At 37.0% G+C, this 13,608-nt stretch overlaps 1 protein-coding gene across 1 annotated transcript in view; it reads right to left on the bottom strand.

The window, feature by feature from the left end:
* Positions 1-13,608, bottom strand: part of LOC123559493 (zinc transporter ZIP10-like) — an 89,831-nt gene that overhangs the window by 38,271 nt on the left and 37,952 nt on the right. The window contains exons 2-4 of the mRNA XM_053552615.1: positions 12,697-12,743; positions 3,111-4,211; positions 1,534-1,768 (exon numbers count right to left, since the gene is read on the bottom strand). Of these exons, the coding sequence (XP_053408590.1) occupies positions 1,534-1,768; positions 3,111-4,202 (1,327 nt within the window). The 5' untranslated portion in view covers positions 4,203-4,211; positions 12,697-12,743. The remainder of the gene's footprint in view (positions 1-1,533; positions 1,769-3,110; positions 4,212-12,696; positions 12,744-13,608) is intronic.

Below are 13,608 nucleotides of genomic sequence, written 5' to 3'. Positions count from 1 at the left end.
CCCTATTTACTGCAACACCTATTTACTATAGAACCTGCTTACTGCAACCCTACTTACTGCAACACCTATTTACTGTAGAACCTGCTTACTGCAACCCTATTTACTGCAACACCTATTTACTATAGAACCTGCTTACTGTAGAACCTACTTACTGCAACCCTACTTACTGCAGCACCTATTTACTGCAGCACCTGCTTACTGTAGAACCTACTTACTGCAACCCTACTTACTGCAGCACCTATTTACTGCAGCACCTGCTTACTGTAGAACCTGCTTACTGCAACCCTACTTACTGCAACACCTATTTACTGCAGCACCTGCTTACTGTAGAACCTACTTACTGCAACCCTACATACTGCAGCACCTATTTACTGTAGAACCTGCTTACTGTAGAACCTGCTTATTGCAACCCTATTTACTGCAACACCTATTTACTATAGAACCTGCTTACTGCAACCCTACTTACTGCAACACCTATTTACTGTAGAACCTGCTTACTGCAACCCTATTTACTGCAACACCTATTTACTATAGAACCTGCTTACTGTAGAACCTACTTACTGCAACCCTACTTACTGCAGCACCTATTTACTGTAGAACCTGCTTACTGTAGAACCTGCTTACTGCAACCCTATTTACTGCAACACCTATTTACTATAGAACCTGCTTACTGCAACCCTACTTACTGCAACACCTATTTACTGTAGAACCTGCTTACTGCAACCCTATTTACTGCAACACCTATTTACTATAGAACCTGCTTACTGCAAACCTGCTTACTGCAACACCTATTTACTGTAGAACCTGCTTACTGCAGCATCTCCTTACTTCACTACCTTCTTACTGTAGCACCTGCTTACTTTGGCACCTTCTTACTGCAGCACCTACTTACTGTGGCACCTACTAACTGCAGCACCTCCTTACTTCAGCACCTTCTTACTGCAGCACCTAATTACTTTGGCACTTTCTTACTGCAGCACCTACTTACTGTGGCACCTACTAACTGCAGCACCTTCTTTCTGCTGCATCTCCTTACTTCAGCACCTTCTTACTTTGGCACCTGCTTACTTTGGCACCTTCTTACTTTGGCACCTACTTACTGTGGCACCTACTTACTTTGGCACCTTCTTACTTTGGCAACTACTAACTGCAGCACCTACTTGATATCCTATTCAGGTTTGTCAGCTTTAAAACGTCACCTATAACTTTCTGTACTTTTTAAATGGACTCCACTTTACAAACTCAACAGACAAATAAGCCTGGTATGAAAACACTAATGGCACTGACCTTTCTGGCTGTAATTTTTTGTATCAGGTGTTTTTCTTCATTTTTGCAGGGGCTGTTTATGGCCGTGTTCCATACAGAATATTTCACTGAAATCGCAAAGTTTTCTCCAAAACTGAGCTTTTAAGATTTTTATTCCCATTTGCACACTTACCATGCTTTTTTCCTTCGACTGGTGCAGGTCCCTTCCCCTCTGTTTCTAAAATTGCTACTATTCATGATCACAGAAATACGTTAAACTTAAAGTACCTTTGGGTGGGACACTTGACAAGTCAATCTTGGCACTTTCTGCTTCAGTTGAATGATCATGGTCATCATGGTCATGGTTGCCATGGTAACTATCGTGGTGACGATGAGAACTGTGACAAGAGTCTGCCTCTATCTGATAAATAAGGCTTGGGCACAGTTCTTTAAACATATCTTTTGTTAGACTTCTCGGTTTATCAACATGGACCATACGCAACATAACATTTGCTGCCAAACACTGAAACAGAAAACAATACAATAAACAAGATGCCCACAGGCAACATGTCAAGCCCGCCAGCTGTCATAAGGACTACCAGTTGCACAAGACACTCCAAGTCCACACAAAAATCCTTACCAGTAGAAATAGGTCATAATACACCTTAAAATTGGATGTAACATGCATGTTGTACTACAGAAAAGTGGTCTTGATTTTTCCCTACGACCATTAATAAACAAGAGGGTCATGATGACCCTGAATCGCTCACCTGAGCCGCATGTTTAAAATGGCAAACTGACGCTAAAATATTAGAAAGGTGGTCAGTAGGTCACATTCATGGTCACTGAAAGTCAGTTTTAAGATTGGTGTGCAAACCTGTACATGTCATCCGAATTTCATGGCTGTATCTTAAAAAACAAGAAAGTAGGTCAGTAGGTCAAGGTCACAGTCAGGTGACTCCTAACTGCTTGGGGTCATCAGTTAATTATAATTAAACTGTCTAAGAAATATGATCTGATAATTTTTTAAGTATTTATTCCTATATAACTCATATAACAAAATAATTAATGAACCCCAGGGCGGGGCCTCTTTTCACCCCAGTGACATAATTTGACAATCTTATTAGAGATCCACTAGGCAATGCTACATGCCAAATATCAAAGGCCTAGGCCTTGAACTTTCAGACAAGAAGATTTTTAATTTTTTTCCCTGTATAAGTCTATGTATAAATTGAGATCCCCCCAGGATGGGGCCTCTTTTTACCCCAGGGGCAATATTGGTAGACAACCACAAGGCAATGCTTCATACCAAATATCAAAGGCCTAGGTCTTGCGGTTTCAGACAAGAGGATTTTCGAAGTTTTTTCCTATATAAGTCTATGTAAAACTTGGGACCCCCCAGGGTGGGGTCTCTTTTCACCCCAGGGGTATAATTTTAACATTCTTGGTAGAGGACCACAAGGCAATGCTTCATACCAAATATCAAAGGCCTAGGTCTTGCGGTTTCAGACAAAAAGATTTTCAAAGTTTTTTCCTATACAAGTCTATGTAAAACTTGGGACTCCTTGGCGGGAATTTTTAAAGTTTTTCCTTTCGGTTGCCTTGGCAACCAGAGTTCTGCATGGAATTCAATTCTTTGAACAATTTTGAAAGGGGGCCACCCAAGGATCATTCCTGTGATGTTTAGTGTAATTCTGCCCAGTGGTTTTCAAGAAGATTTTTTTAGAAAATGTTGACGGACACACGACGGGCGACATACAACAGACATTGAGCGGTCACAAAAACTCACCATGAGCCTTTGGCTCAGGTGAGCTAAAAAGCCATCAAAAACTGCAAAAAATTGCAAAGTTTGCACTAAGAATTACCTCATGATCTGTCTCCCTCTTGTGAACATGGTGAACATGGTCATGATCATGTTCATGGACATGATCATGGACACTTTTCTCAGTCTCTTCCATTTCTTCATTATAATCATGACTGTGATCTGCTGTTTCATTGTGTTCATGATTATGACTTGTGGGTTCATTTACAATAGGATTATTTTCAGTGTCACCTATACTTTCCTTTTCAACATGCTCATGTTTATGATCGTCATGTTTATGATCATCATGGTCATGTTTATGATCATCATGGTCATGATGATGGTCATCATGGTCATGATGATGCTCATCATGTTCATCTGTATGATTTTGATCGTGTTCATGATCTACATCTAATTCAATAGTTTCGTTCTGGCTGTTGTGTTCAAAATCATGTTCTTCAGAGTGTTCATGATTATTTTCTTCAGTGTGTTCATGATTATTTTCTTCAGAGTGTTCATAATGATGGTCTTCATTGTGTTTATGATCATGTTCTTCAGTGTGTTCCTGATTATTGTCTCCAGTGTGATCATGATCATGATCTTTGGAATGTTTGTGATCAGCATGTCCATGATCATGTTCTTCAACATGTACATGGTCCTCATGAATGTGTTCATTTTCATGTTCACTGTGACTGTGAATATGATCATGATTATCATGTTCATGATCTTTGTGTTCATGGGAATGTTCGTCTTTATTCTCACATACTTTTGAAGATGATAATATGTTTCCTGAATGATTATGGTGCAGATGCATTTCCTGAAAATCAGAACTATTTTCAGCCTTATGACAACTGACCTCGTGGTCAAACTCCAACAACCCTCCGAGACCTAGCTTATGCAACAGATGTTCAAACCCTTCATAATTCATTTCAACTCCATTTCCATACTTTGTCATCAATTTTTTTAAAAAATAATCTTTCTCCATAAAATACAGCTCTTTTTGTTCCTCATCAGCATCACTATATTCCTGCTTTGGTTCAACCTTGTCATACAGCTCTGGAATGCCACCAGTTGTGTTTGGCACCACTGCCTTTGCTTGCCAGCCATACAGTAATAGGCATAGGAGACAAATACGAGGCCCGCTGGAAACGCACATGGTTAGGACCTGAAAGTAAACATTGAAAATACGAATATATCAACACATTTACTCATTATTATCTGTACCATATGCAGCTATTATCAGTCATTGTGTGTTTTTCAGAGAATAACTGAAATGTTACAGCCAAATATATCTGGTAATTTCACAACGAAATATATCAAGAATGAAATTTTTTTTTTACAAAATTCGTCTAAAACCATTGAAAAACATGAAATAAAGAGAATGTGGTTGTTTTACATGTAAGATCAAGTACCCTACTCTCTAGAATATCAGAACTTACACACGCACAACTCTTGAAAATACTGAATGGTGTATATGCTCACTTGGTGAAATAAAAAGTTTGATCTTACATTGAACAAACAATCCTCAAACCATTACATACGTATTTTCAATCTGTGTGTATTTACTTTATGGGCTTTTATGGTTTTTCCATATTTACTTGCAAATGTGCCATGCAATAAAAAAAGGTGCACATCAATGAATCAAACCTTGTTTATTGATATTCTGTCGAGACAAATAAATTGTAAATATAAATTTCGTGTAAAAAATCACAAAGGCTTCTTACAATTTATGACAAAATATTTGCTTTAAAAATGTTTATCCAACCTACTTCATTTAACACAGTGGCCATGAACTATTATCAGTTATTGTTTATAAACTTCAAGGTCTTATCTGATATATATATATATATATATATATATGAAGTTTTAAACTTGGTTATTATTGGGGTCTAATCCGAAGTTGACTGTTCGGCCACAACGTGGAAAAGTGGGTCTTTTGGCACCCAACTATGTTTTATCACTTCCCCAATGGTCGGTGTTAGGAACATGTAAGCGGGTCTCTTTGATTATAACCGATTGGTGGGTCAAAATTTTATATACCAACTTAATAGGGACCCTTTAATTAACCAAATATGAGTACACATACACGACACCTCGTCTAAATGTATGTGCATGGACTTCTTTTTTTTTTTGCAAATGGGGAGTCAATTGTCAGCACTTTCTTACAATTTGAAAACACATGGGCTTCAGCACGACATGTCAACTTTTCATCTACGAAAAAATAGTTGCACTCGGAAAAAACAAATCCCACAGGAGTCCGTAACAGAGCAAGGGTGTATGGAGAATTTTGGAACTTTGTCGAATCATTCAAAACATCGGTACTTTTTTATGTTGTCTATAATTATCAGTAAATGCCTCAGATATTAGATATTTCCCGCATTTGAGAGCTGCAGACCCAGATATTTCAGAAATATTTTCAAAATAAATTCCGTGTAATAAAATTTAATGTTGATTCTACGGAACCTTGAAAGGGCCATTAGATGCTGATATGTTTTATTACGTTACGGGTGTAGAAAGAATATCGTATCAATTGCATTTTTTCTCATAAACTTATTTAAGGTCAATAAACAGTTCTATCTGATTCTTAACATCTTTTGAATAGTTAATTTTAAGTTACATGAAAATACTAAAACCGAGTAAACAAGTGAATGAAGTATTGCCATGCAATACAAAGTCCGTTACTGGTAGGCACCTAATTTTTTCTACTGCAGTATAACATAATGAACTGATATCTGTCAATGATGTATAGTGGACGCAACTTGACCCCAATGGTTGACCTTTGTATTATAATACATAATTAGTTACAACCTATTATTGAAAAGGATTGTACGTAAAACGCTTCGGCTCTTTGCATTAATAAATTTAAGATTGACGGCTACCCTAAGCACCCCATATTTCTACAATGAAACAATCGATATGAATAATCAGTCTAAGGTCAACCATCGCGGTCCAGTTGCGACTACTATATAAACAATATTGAACTATATATATAATTATAGTAACAACAAAGGGAAATTAATCCTGAAAAAAAAACAAGAGGGCCATGAAGGCCCTGTATCGCTCACCTGACCTATTGACCTAAAGATCATCAAGATCAACATTCTGACCAAGTTTCATTAAGATATGGTCATAAATGTAGCCTCTAAAGTGTTAACTAGCTTTTCCTTTGATTTGACCAGGTGACCTAGTTTTTGCCCCCACATGACCCAGATTTAAACTTGACCTAAAGATCACCAAGATTAACATTCTAATTAAGTTTCAAGAAGATACAGTCATAAATGTGGCCTCTAGAGTGTTAACAAGCTTTTCCTTTGATTTGACCTAGTGACCTAGTTTTTTAACACACCTGACCCAGATTTAAACTTGACCTATAGATCATCAAGATTAACATTCTGACCAAGTTTCATTAAGATATGGTCATAAATGTGGCCTCTAAAGTGTTAACTAGCTATTCCTTTTATTTGACCCCCGTGACCTAGTTTTTGACCCGACATGACCCAGATTCGAACTTGACCTAAAGACCATCAAGTTTAACATTCTGACTAAGTTTCATGAAGATACAGTCATAAATGTGGCCTCTAGAGTGTTAACAAGCTTTTCCTTTGACATGACCTAGTGACCTAGTTTTTGACTCCATCTGACCCAGATTTAAACTTGACCTAAAGATCATCAAGATTAACATTCTGACCAAGTTTCATTAAGATATGGTCATAAATGTGGCCTCTACAGTGTTAATTAGCTTTTCCTTTGATTTGACCTGGTGACCTAGTTTTTGACCCGACATGACGCAGATTCAAATCTGTCCTAAAGATCATCAAGTTTAACATTCTGACTAAGTTTCATGAAGATATAGTCATAAATGTGGCCTCTAGAGTGTTAACAAGCTTTTCCTTTGATATGACCTAGTGACCTGGTTTTTGACCCCACCTAACCCAGATTTGAAATTGAGCTATAGATCATCAAGATTAACATTTTGACCAAGTTTCATTAAGATATGGTCATAAATGTGGCCTCTACAGTGTAAACTAGCTTTTCATTTGATTTGGCTTGGTGACCTAGTTTTTTATCCTACATGACCCAGATTCAAACTGGACTTTAAGATCATCAATATTAACAATCTGACCAAGTTTCATGAAGATACAGTCATAAATGCGGCTTCTACAGTGTTAGCAAGCTTTTCCTTTGATTTGACCTGGTGACCTAGTTTATGAACCCAGATAACCAAATATCGAACTCGTCCAAGATTTTATTAAGGGTAACATTCTGACCAAGTTTCATTAAGACTGGGCCAAAAATGTGACCTCTAGAGTGTTAACAAGCTTTTCCTTTGATTTGACCTGGTGACCTAGTTTTTGACCCCAGATGACCCAATATCCAACTCGTCCAAAATTTTATTGAGGGTAACATCCTGACCAAGTTTCATTAAGATTGGGCCAAAATTGTGACCTCTAGAGTGTTAACAAGCTTTTCCGTTGATTTGACCTTATGACCTAGTTTTTGACCCCAGATGACCCAATATCGAACTCGTCCAAGATTTTATTGAGGGTAACATTCTGACCAAGTTTCATTAAGATTGGGCCAAAAATGTGACCTCTAGAGTGTTAACAAGCTTTTCCTTTGATCTGACCTGATGACCTAGTTTTTGATCCCAGATGATCCAATATCGAACTCGTCCAAGATTTTATTGAGGGTAACATTCTGACCAAGTTTCATTAAGATTGGGCCAAAATTGTGACCTCTAGAGTGTTAACAAGCTTTTCCGTTGATTTGACCTTATGACCTAGTTTTTGACCCCAGATGACCCAATATCGAACTCGTCCAAGATTTTATTGAGGGTAACATTCTGACCAAGTTTCATTAAGATTGGGCCAAAAATGTGACCTCTAGAGTGTTAACAAGCTTTTCCTTTGATCTGACCTGATGACCTAGTTTTTGATCCCAGATGATCCAATATCGAACTCGTCCAAGATTTTATTGAGGGTAACATTCTGACCAAGTTTCATTAAGATTGGGCCAAAAATGTGACCTCTAGAGTGTTAACAAGCTTTTCCTTTGATTTGACCTGATGACCTAGTTTTTGATCCCAGATGACCCAATATCGAACTCGTCCAAGATTTTATTGAGGGTAACATTCTGACCAAGTTTCATTAAGATTGGGTCAAAAATGTGACCTCTAGAGTGTTAACAGTCAAATTGTTGACGACGGACGGACGGACGGACGACGACGGACGCCGGACACAGGGTGATCACTAAAGCTCACCTTTGAGCACTTCGTGCTCAGGTGAGCTAAAAATCTATTATAAGTCCACACAAAACTCTTTACCAGGTAGAGATAGGTCAAAATCACCTTGTTATCCGGATAATACGAGATAGGTCAAAATCACCTTGTTATCCGGATAATATGAAATGATGTGATAATTCCAAAATGCTACAAACTGGAGGAAATGTCGAACTTGGTATGGACATTGTTTTTGTCAGTATTTTCTTATTACTCATTCAGATCGTTTAAAGTATTATAACTGATTTAACATGGTTTAGAAGCTGTACCATTTGCACTAAACAATTTGAATATGGGACATATTGTTCAGTATGGAGAGCCCTAAACAATGTGTACATTTTGCTTTTGAGAATGAGTTTGGCGATTCAAAGCGTTGTCAGCCTCATTTAATGGACTTTAGGTAATGAATATTATTTTGTATTATTCAGTTATTATATAAACAAGGATATGAACATGTTAAAAAGTTTTTTTTTTAGATAAAATGACCCACATTGACAAATATATAAGCTTATGTAGTAGTTGATGGATACTGGCCCAGGTGTTCATAGAAATTTCGAAGATACCGGTAAAGCCCGAAGTGCTATGCGGATAATAGCCAAAATTGTAGTTGAAATTTTGCATACCGTATTTTCCCGAATTAAGGCCCCCCCTCTAATTAACGCCCCCCACCCATTTTGGAGGGGAAAAAAATCAACAAGAACGGGAAAAAATCACCTACCTCATTTTTATAAGTCCACATAATAAGTAATTTACAGTCCTAAAGTCCAATGTATTAAAAATTAAACACACTTTTAAACAGTCCATGGACCATAAGTCCAAAACATTTGTACTAAGTACGGAACGTAACAGAAAATTAAACGGTAAATACATTTTTGATTTGTTTTTACACCACTCGCGCACACGCTTCCTGCCGACTTTAAACAAACTTGCAGCAATGTGTTTACGATACCCTTTTCTTCGGCAGTTTTAAGAACTTTTAATTTAAAAGCAGGCACAGCAGCGTGTCAAACCATTGACATTGTGTATTGCGCAATTAGCTACCCGCATGTACTAAGGAAAATGTTATCGGAGTACACAGCTGTTTGGGTCTTGACGTAATGTGTAGTGTCGCGAGCGTGTCAAAAAGCCAGACATGGAATACACGAGGTACCGTATTTAAATGCATAAAAGACACACTGCATTAAATTGGATGCCAAATAATTACGTTTTGGGGGGATTAAACAACACAGAAACACTTTACAGCTAGTTTGAACGATGTTTTTAAGTTTTGTAAAAATTTTCATTTTTTATTTTTTTACCTCAAATAAACGCCCCCTCTTTGGAAAATGTAACGCCCCCGGGGGCGTTAATACGGGAAAATACGGTATGCTGTTCTAAAGGTACTGATTGTTGTATACTGAAGAAGTATACTCATAAAATGTGGTAACTAATGGCTGTAGCATGCCCAAGGTAATGTTTTATACTCATGGTCAGTACCAGATGTTCTTGAAACATTTTATCAAAAGGGTAAATGTCTATATTTTTGTAAAACTCAAGTCCGCTGTCAGAAGGTTCTAAAGTTTACACACCTTTTCTTTCTGCTAGATTTTCAAGCCAGAACAGGTAAATTTAACACCTGAATCTAAATGTGCTGAAATTCCACAGGGGGAGGGGTACACCCATATTTAGTATGCTACGGGTCTGTTAGCATTTTAAGAGTGTGAAAATAATGGCACTTTAACAGGTCAGTTTTGCTGGAATATGCTGTGAATTCATGAAAGTACATTCCCTTAATCCCTTAACTGATAATAGTTTGATATTGTACTTAATAATTTAGTACATTTGTTAACTTTTCCATACAAAGTTGTTCCCTACCAAAATTTCATCTGCAATACAAGACTCACATGCATTTCTATATTGAAATATAAAGAGTTGGTCCCAGTGTATAGGATAAGATCTATGTTCATTAACTTAATATTTGTTCAATATCCCCTTCTCTCTTCTGTAAGTTCAATACATTAAGTTGGTGTTATGAATTGTAATTGAGATCATTTTTTTTTGTTTCTTGTGCTATAATAACCATGGTATTTTGACAGCTGTTCAAAATCTGTGGTATGTTTTGTGGTGTTGAAAATCCTGGGCATTTTTGAAGACAGTAATATACGTCTCATAGATCTTGGTAGGATGAAGATAACCTCCAGTCAAACTCCAAAAGCCATTTCTAAAGGAGCTAAAGATCTGTATAGGTTGACTGCCGGGTACCCCCACCAGCACTTTGTTTTGGGTTTTAACGCCGTTTTTCAACAGTATTTCAGTCATGTAACGGCGGGCAGTTAACCTAACCAGTGTTCCTGGATTCTGTACCAGTACAAACCTGTTCTCCACAAGTAACTGCCAACTTCCCCACATGAATCAGAGGTGGAGGACTAATGATTTCAGACACAATGTCGTTAATCAAATAGTCATGGAGAACATGCGCCCAGCCCGAGGCTCGAACTCACGACCCCGCGATCCATAGACCAACGCTCTTACCTACTGAGCTAAGCGGACGGGTCCCCACCAGCACTGAAACCAGCGCCAATATATGGCCATATCTTTTCGGCATTCTTTATCGGGTCTTTATCCAAAGTCATCATTCGGACTATCTCTATAATTGTAAGAATTACATTCATGGAAAGAGAGTGTTAAAATTTCTTTCCGATAACATATGAGGCAAAAACTCTTAATCTGCGATGGGTTTCATATGCTGTACTTATTAGGTTGCTGTGCCTGCCTGTTACCAGTATAACAAGAGCTGTCGGAGGACAGCAATGCTCGACTATTCAACAGCCTTGTCAACTAAATGAATACAAAAGTCGAAAAAGGGGCATAATTTTGTTAAAATGGGAAAAAGGGTTATGGAACCTTCACAGTGCTTATCAGCTCATGACTGAGTGTGTGAAGTTTCAATCATTTCCCATTAGTGGATACTGAAAAACTAGCTTACATACCCTAAAACTGCTAAGTTGAAAAAGGGGCATAATTTTGAAAAAATGCAAAATAGAGTTATGGGATATGCACAGTGCATGTCAGATCATGACAGTGAACAAGTGTGTGAAGTTTCAATCCATTCCCATTAATAGTGAGAACTGAGATACCAGCTTACATACAAAACTGTAACCAAGAATTTCTAAGTCGAAAAAGAGACATACGGTAATTTTGTAAAAAAAGCAAAATAGAGTTATGGAACCTGTGCAATGTAGGTCAGTTTATCACAGTGATTATGTGTGTGAAGTTTCAATCCATTCCCAGAAGTGGTTACTGAGATACCAGCTTACATACAAAACCTTAACCAAATCGGGACGCCGACGCATGGGTGAGTCCAATAGCTCGACTATTCTTTGAATAGTCGAGCTAAAAGTCGTTAACAAGTTCATATCATCATGTTGTTACAAACTCATTCACCAAAACATGTCCACACACACAAAACTGGTCAATGTGTAATGGTATGTAATGAAAGAAGTCAATGACAGCTATTATCCACTTTCAAAGACAACACATGTAGGGCATTATCCATGGTCATTTTCGGCTATTATCCATTTTTCACACACAAGTCATATATATATCTAAAAAGCACACAAATTAAGCACATCTAAAGCTGTGGAAAAGCTGCTGATCCTGACCATAGGCCTAAAAACTTCTATAAGAACTTCAGGTAAATAAAAAACTGAATTAGCAGAACCAGCACAAAAGTGCGACAGAATAGAAAAATGGTTTTAAGAAATCAATTATCCCCTCAAATCAGATTTGAAAGGAACTGATCAGCAACTTTCTCACAGAGAGCAAACACATTGAATATAATATTAAGGAACATAGTAAAACAATCAGTGAAATCAAATAAAACAATGCGACACATATAAAAACAGAAAGGATATTATGAGGACATGCAATAAGTTACCATGCATAAAATAAGTGTACATGTAACTGCTGACTGCAAAGTTGCACAAACTATCACAAAAGCAAGCACAATACAATAATAATAAGCACAAAATGATATGCAAAACTATTACAAAAGTAGACACTATGCTGAGCAGAGTAATAAACACAAATCATATGCAAATGAAACAAGCAAAAGGAGAAGCAAACTAAAAATAAAGCATACTAAGGCACAGGGCAACTAATATAATAGATAAATACTTAATATTATTTAAGTATATGCACCTGTGCTGTGATTAAATTAGAAAAGGAGAATTTTTTTTTTAGTTTGATGAGGAGTTACAGGCAATACATTTACAGTTTTGACCATTCCAACAAGACATAAGAGATTTAAATTGATTAAAGTTTGAACAAGTTCTGTAGCTTTCCGGTAGTGAGTTCCACAGCACAGGGGCAGCATACCTAAAAGAATTCTTACCAAATTTAGTTGTTTTCACTCTAGGGATTTCTAAAATGTTGGTGTATCTGAAATTATATTTGGATTTTCTTTTTTGTACTAATTCTGATAAAACAGGAGGTGCCAAGTTATTTAATATTCTGAAAGTTTCAATTGCCATGGTTTTCATTCTTCTGATGTGTAAGCTTGGTAAATTAACTTTAGCAAGTAGGTCATTATATGAGGAGGCGTAGTCATTATAGACAAATCTTAGCGCTCTTTCCTGAATTTTTTCCATTTTTTGGGTATTATTTTCAGAACAAAAATGCCAGGACATTGGACAAAAGTTAAAATTTGAAAGTATAAAAGTATGGAAGATAGTAAGTTTATTCAATTTACTTAAGTTACAGCCAATTCTTTTTAGAACATTTAGTTGTCTTGCTGCCTTTTTACAGATGTTGCTTATATGAAAATCAGAATTTAACTGCTAGTCTATACCTACACCCAGCAGTCTAACAACCTCCTCACAGGTAATATCAGCTGGACCTATGTTAAAAGTTAGACATGGCTAATCCCCCCGCCAGGCATATTATAATTGAAGGCTAAAGTTCCTGGCAAGTTAGTGTCTGAAAGTATGAATTTTGGGGAAAGCTTTGAAGAGCTGTTTAGTTGTGGTCCGCATCAGGGGTTTTAAAGATGTGGAAGAAAGAATAAGTCAGTGGTGAGGTGGTTTACTGCTAAATTTTATTAGTTTTCATGAACAGTATAGCTATGATGTTTTTCTATATGGCTACTGTAAAAAGAAGGAATGGAAAGCTAACAGGGAACAAGAGTGCCAGAATGTCACAATATATGCCTGTCACAGCAAATTTCTTTACTCTAGCACCTGTATTTGCAAATGGAATTTTAATTTTGTGGTTGTTTAGTAATCATTGTAAGTCTTTTGTTTTCTAA

This window comes from Mercenaria mercenaria, chromosome 10, assembly GCF_021730395.1.
Source record: "Mercenaria mercenaria strain notata chromosome 10, MADL_Memer_1, whole genome shotgun sequence".
Taxonomy (NCBI): Eukaryota; Metazoa; Mollusca; class Bivalvia; order Venerida; family Veneridae; genus Mercenaria; species Mercenaria mercenaria.
The sequence above is the reverse complement of the archived record's forward strand: the minus strand, read 5'-3'. Positions and strand labels throughout refer to the sequence as shown.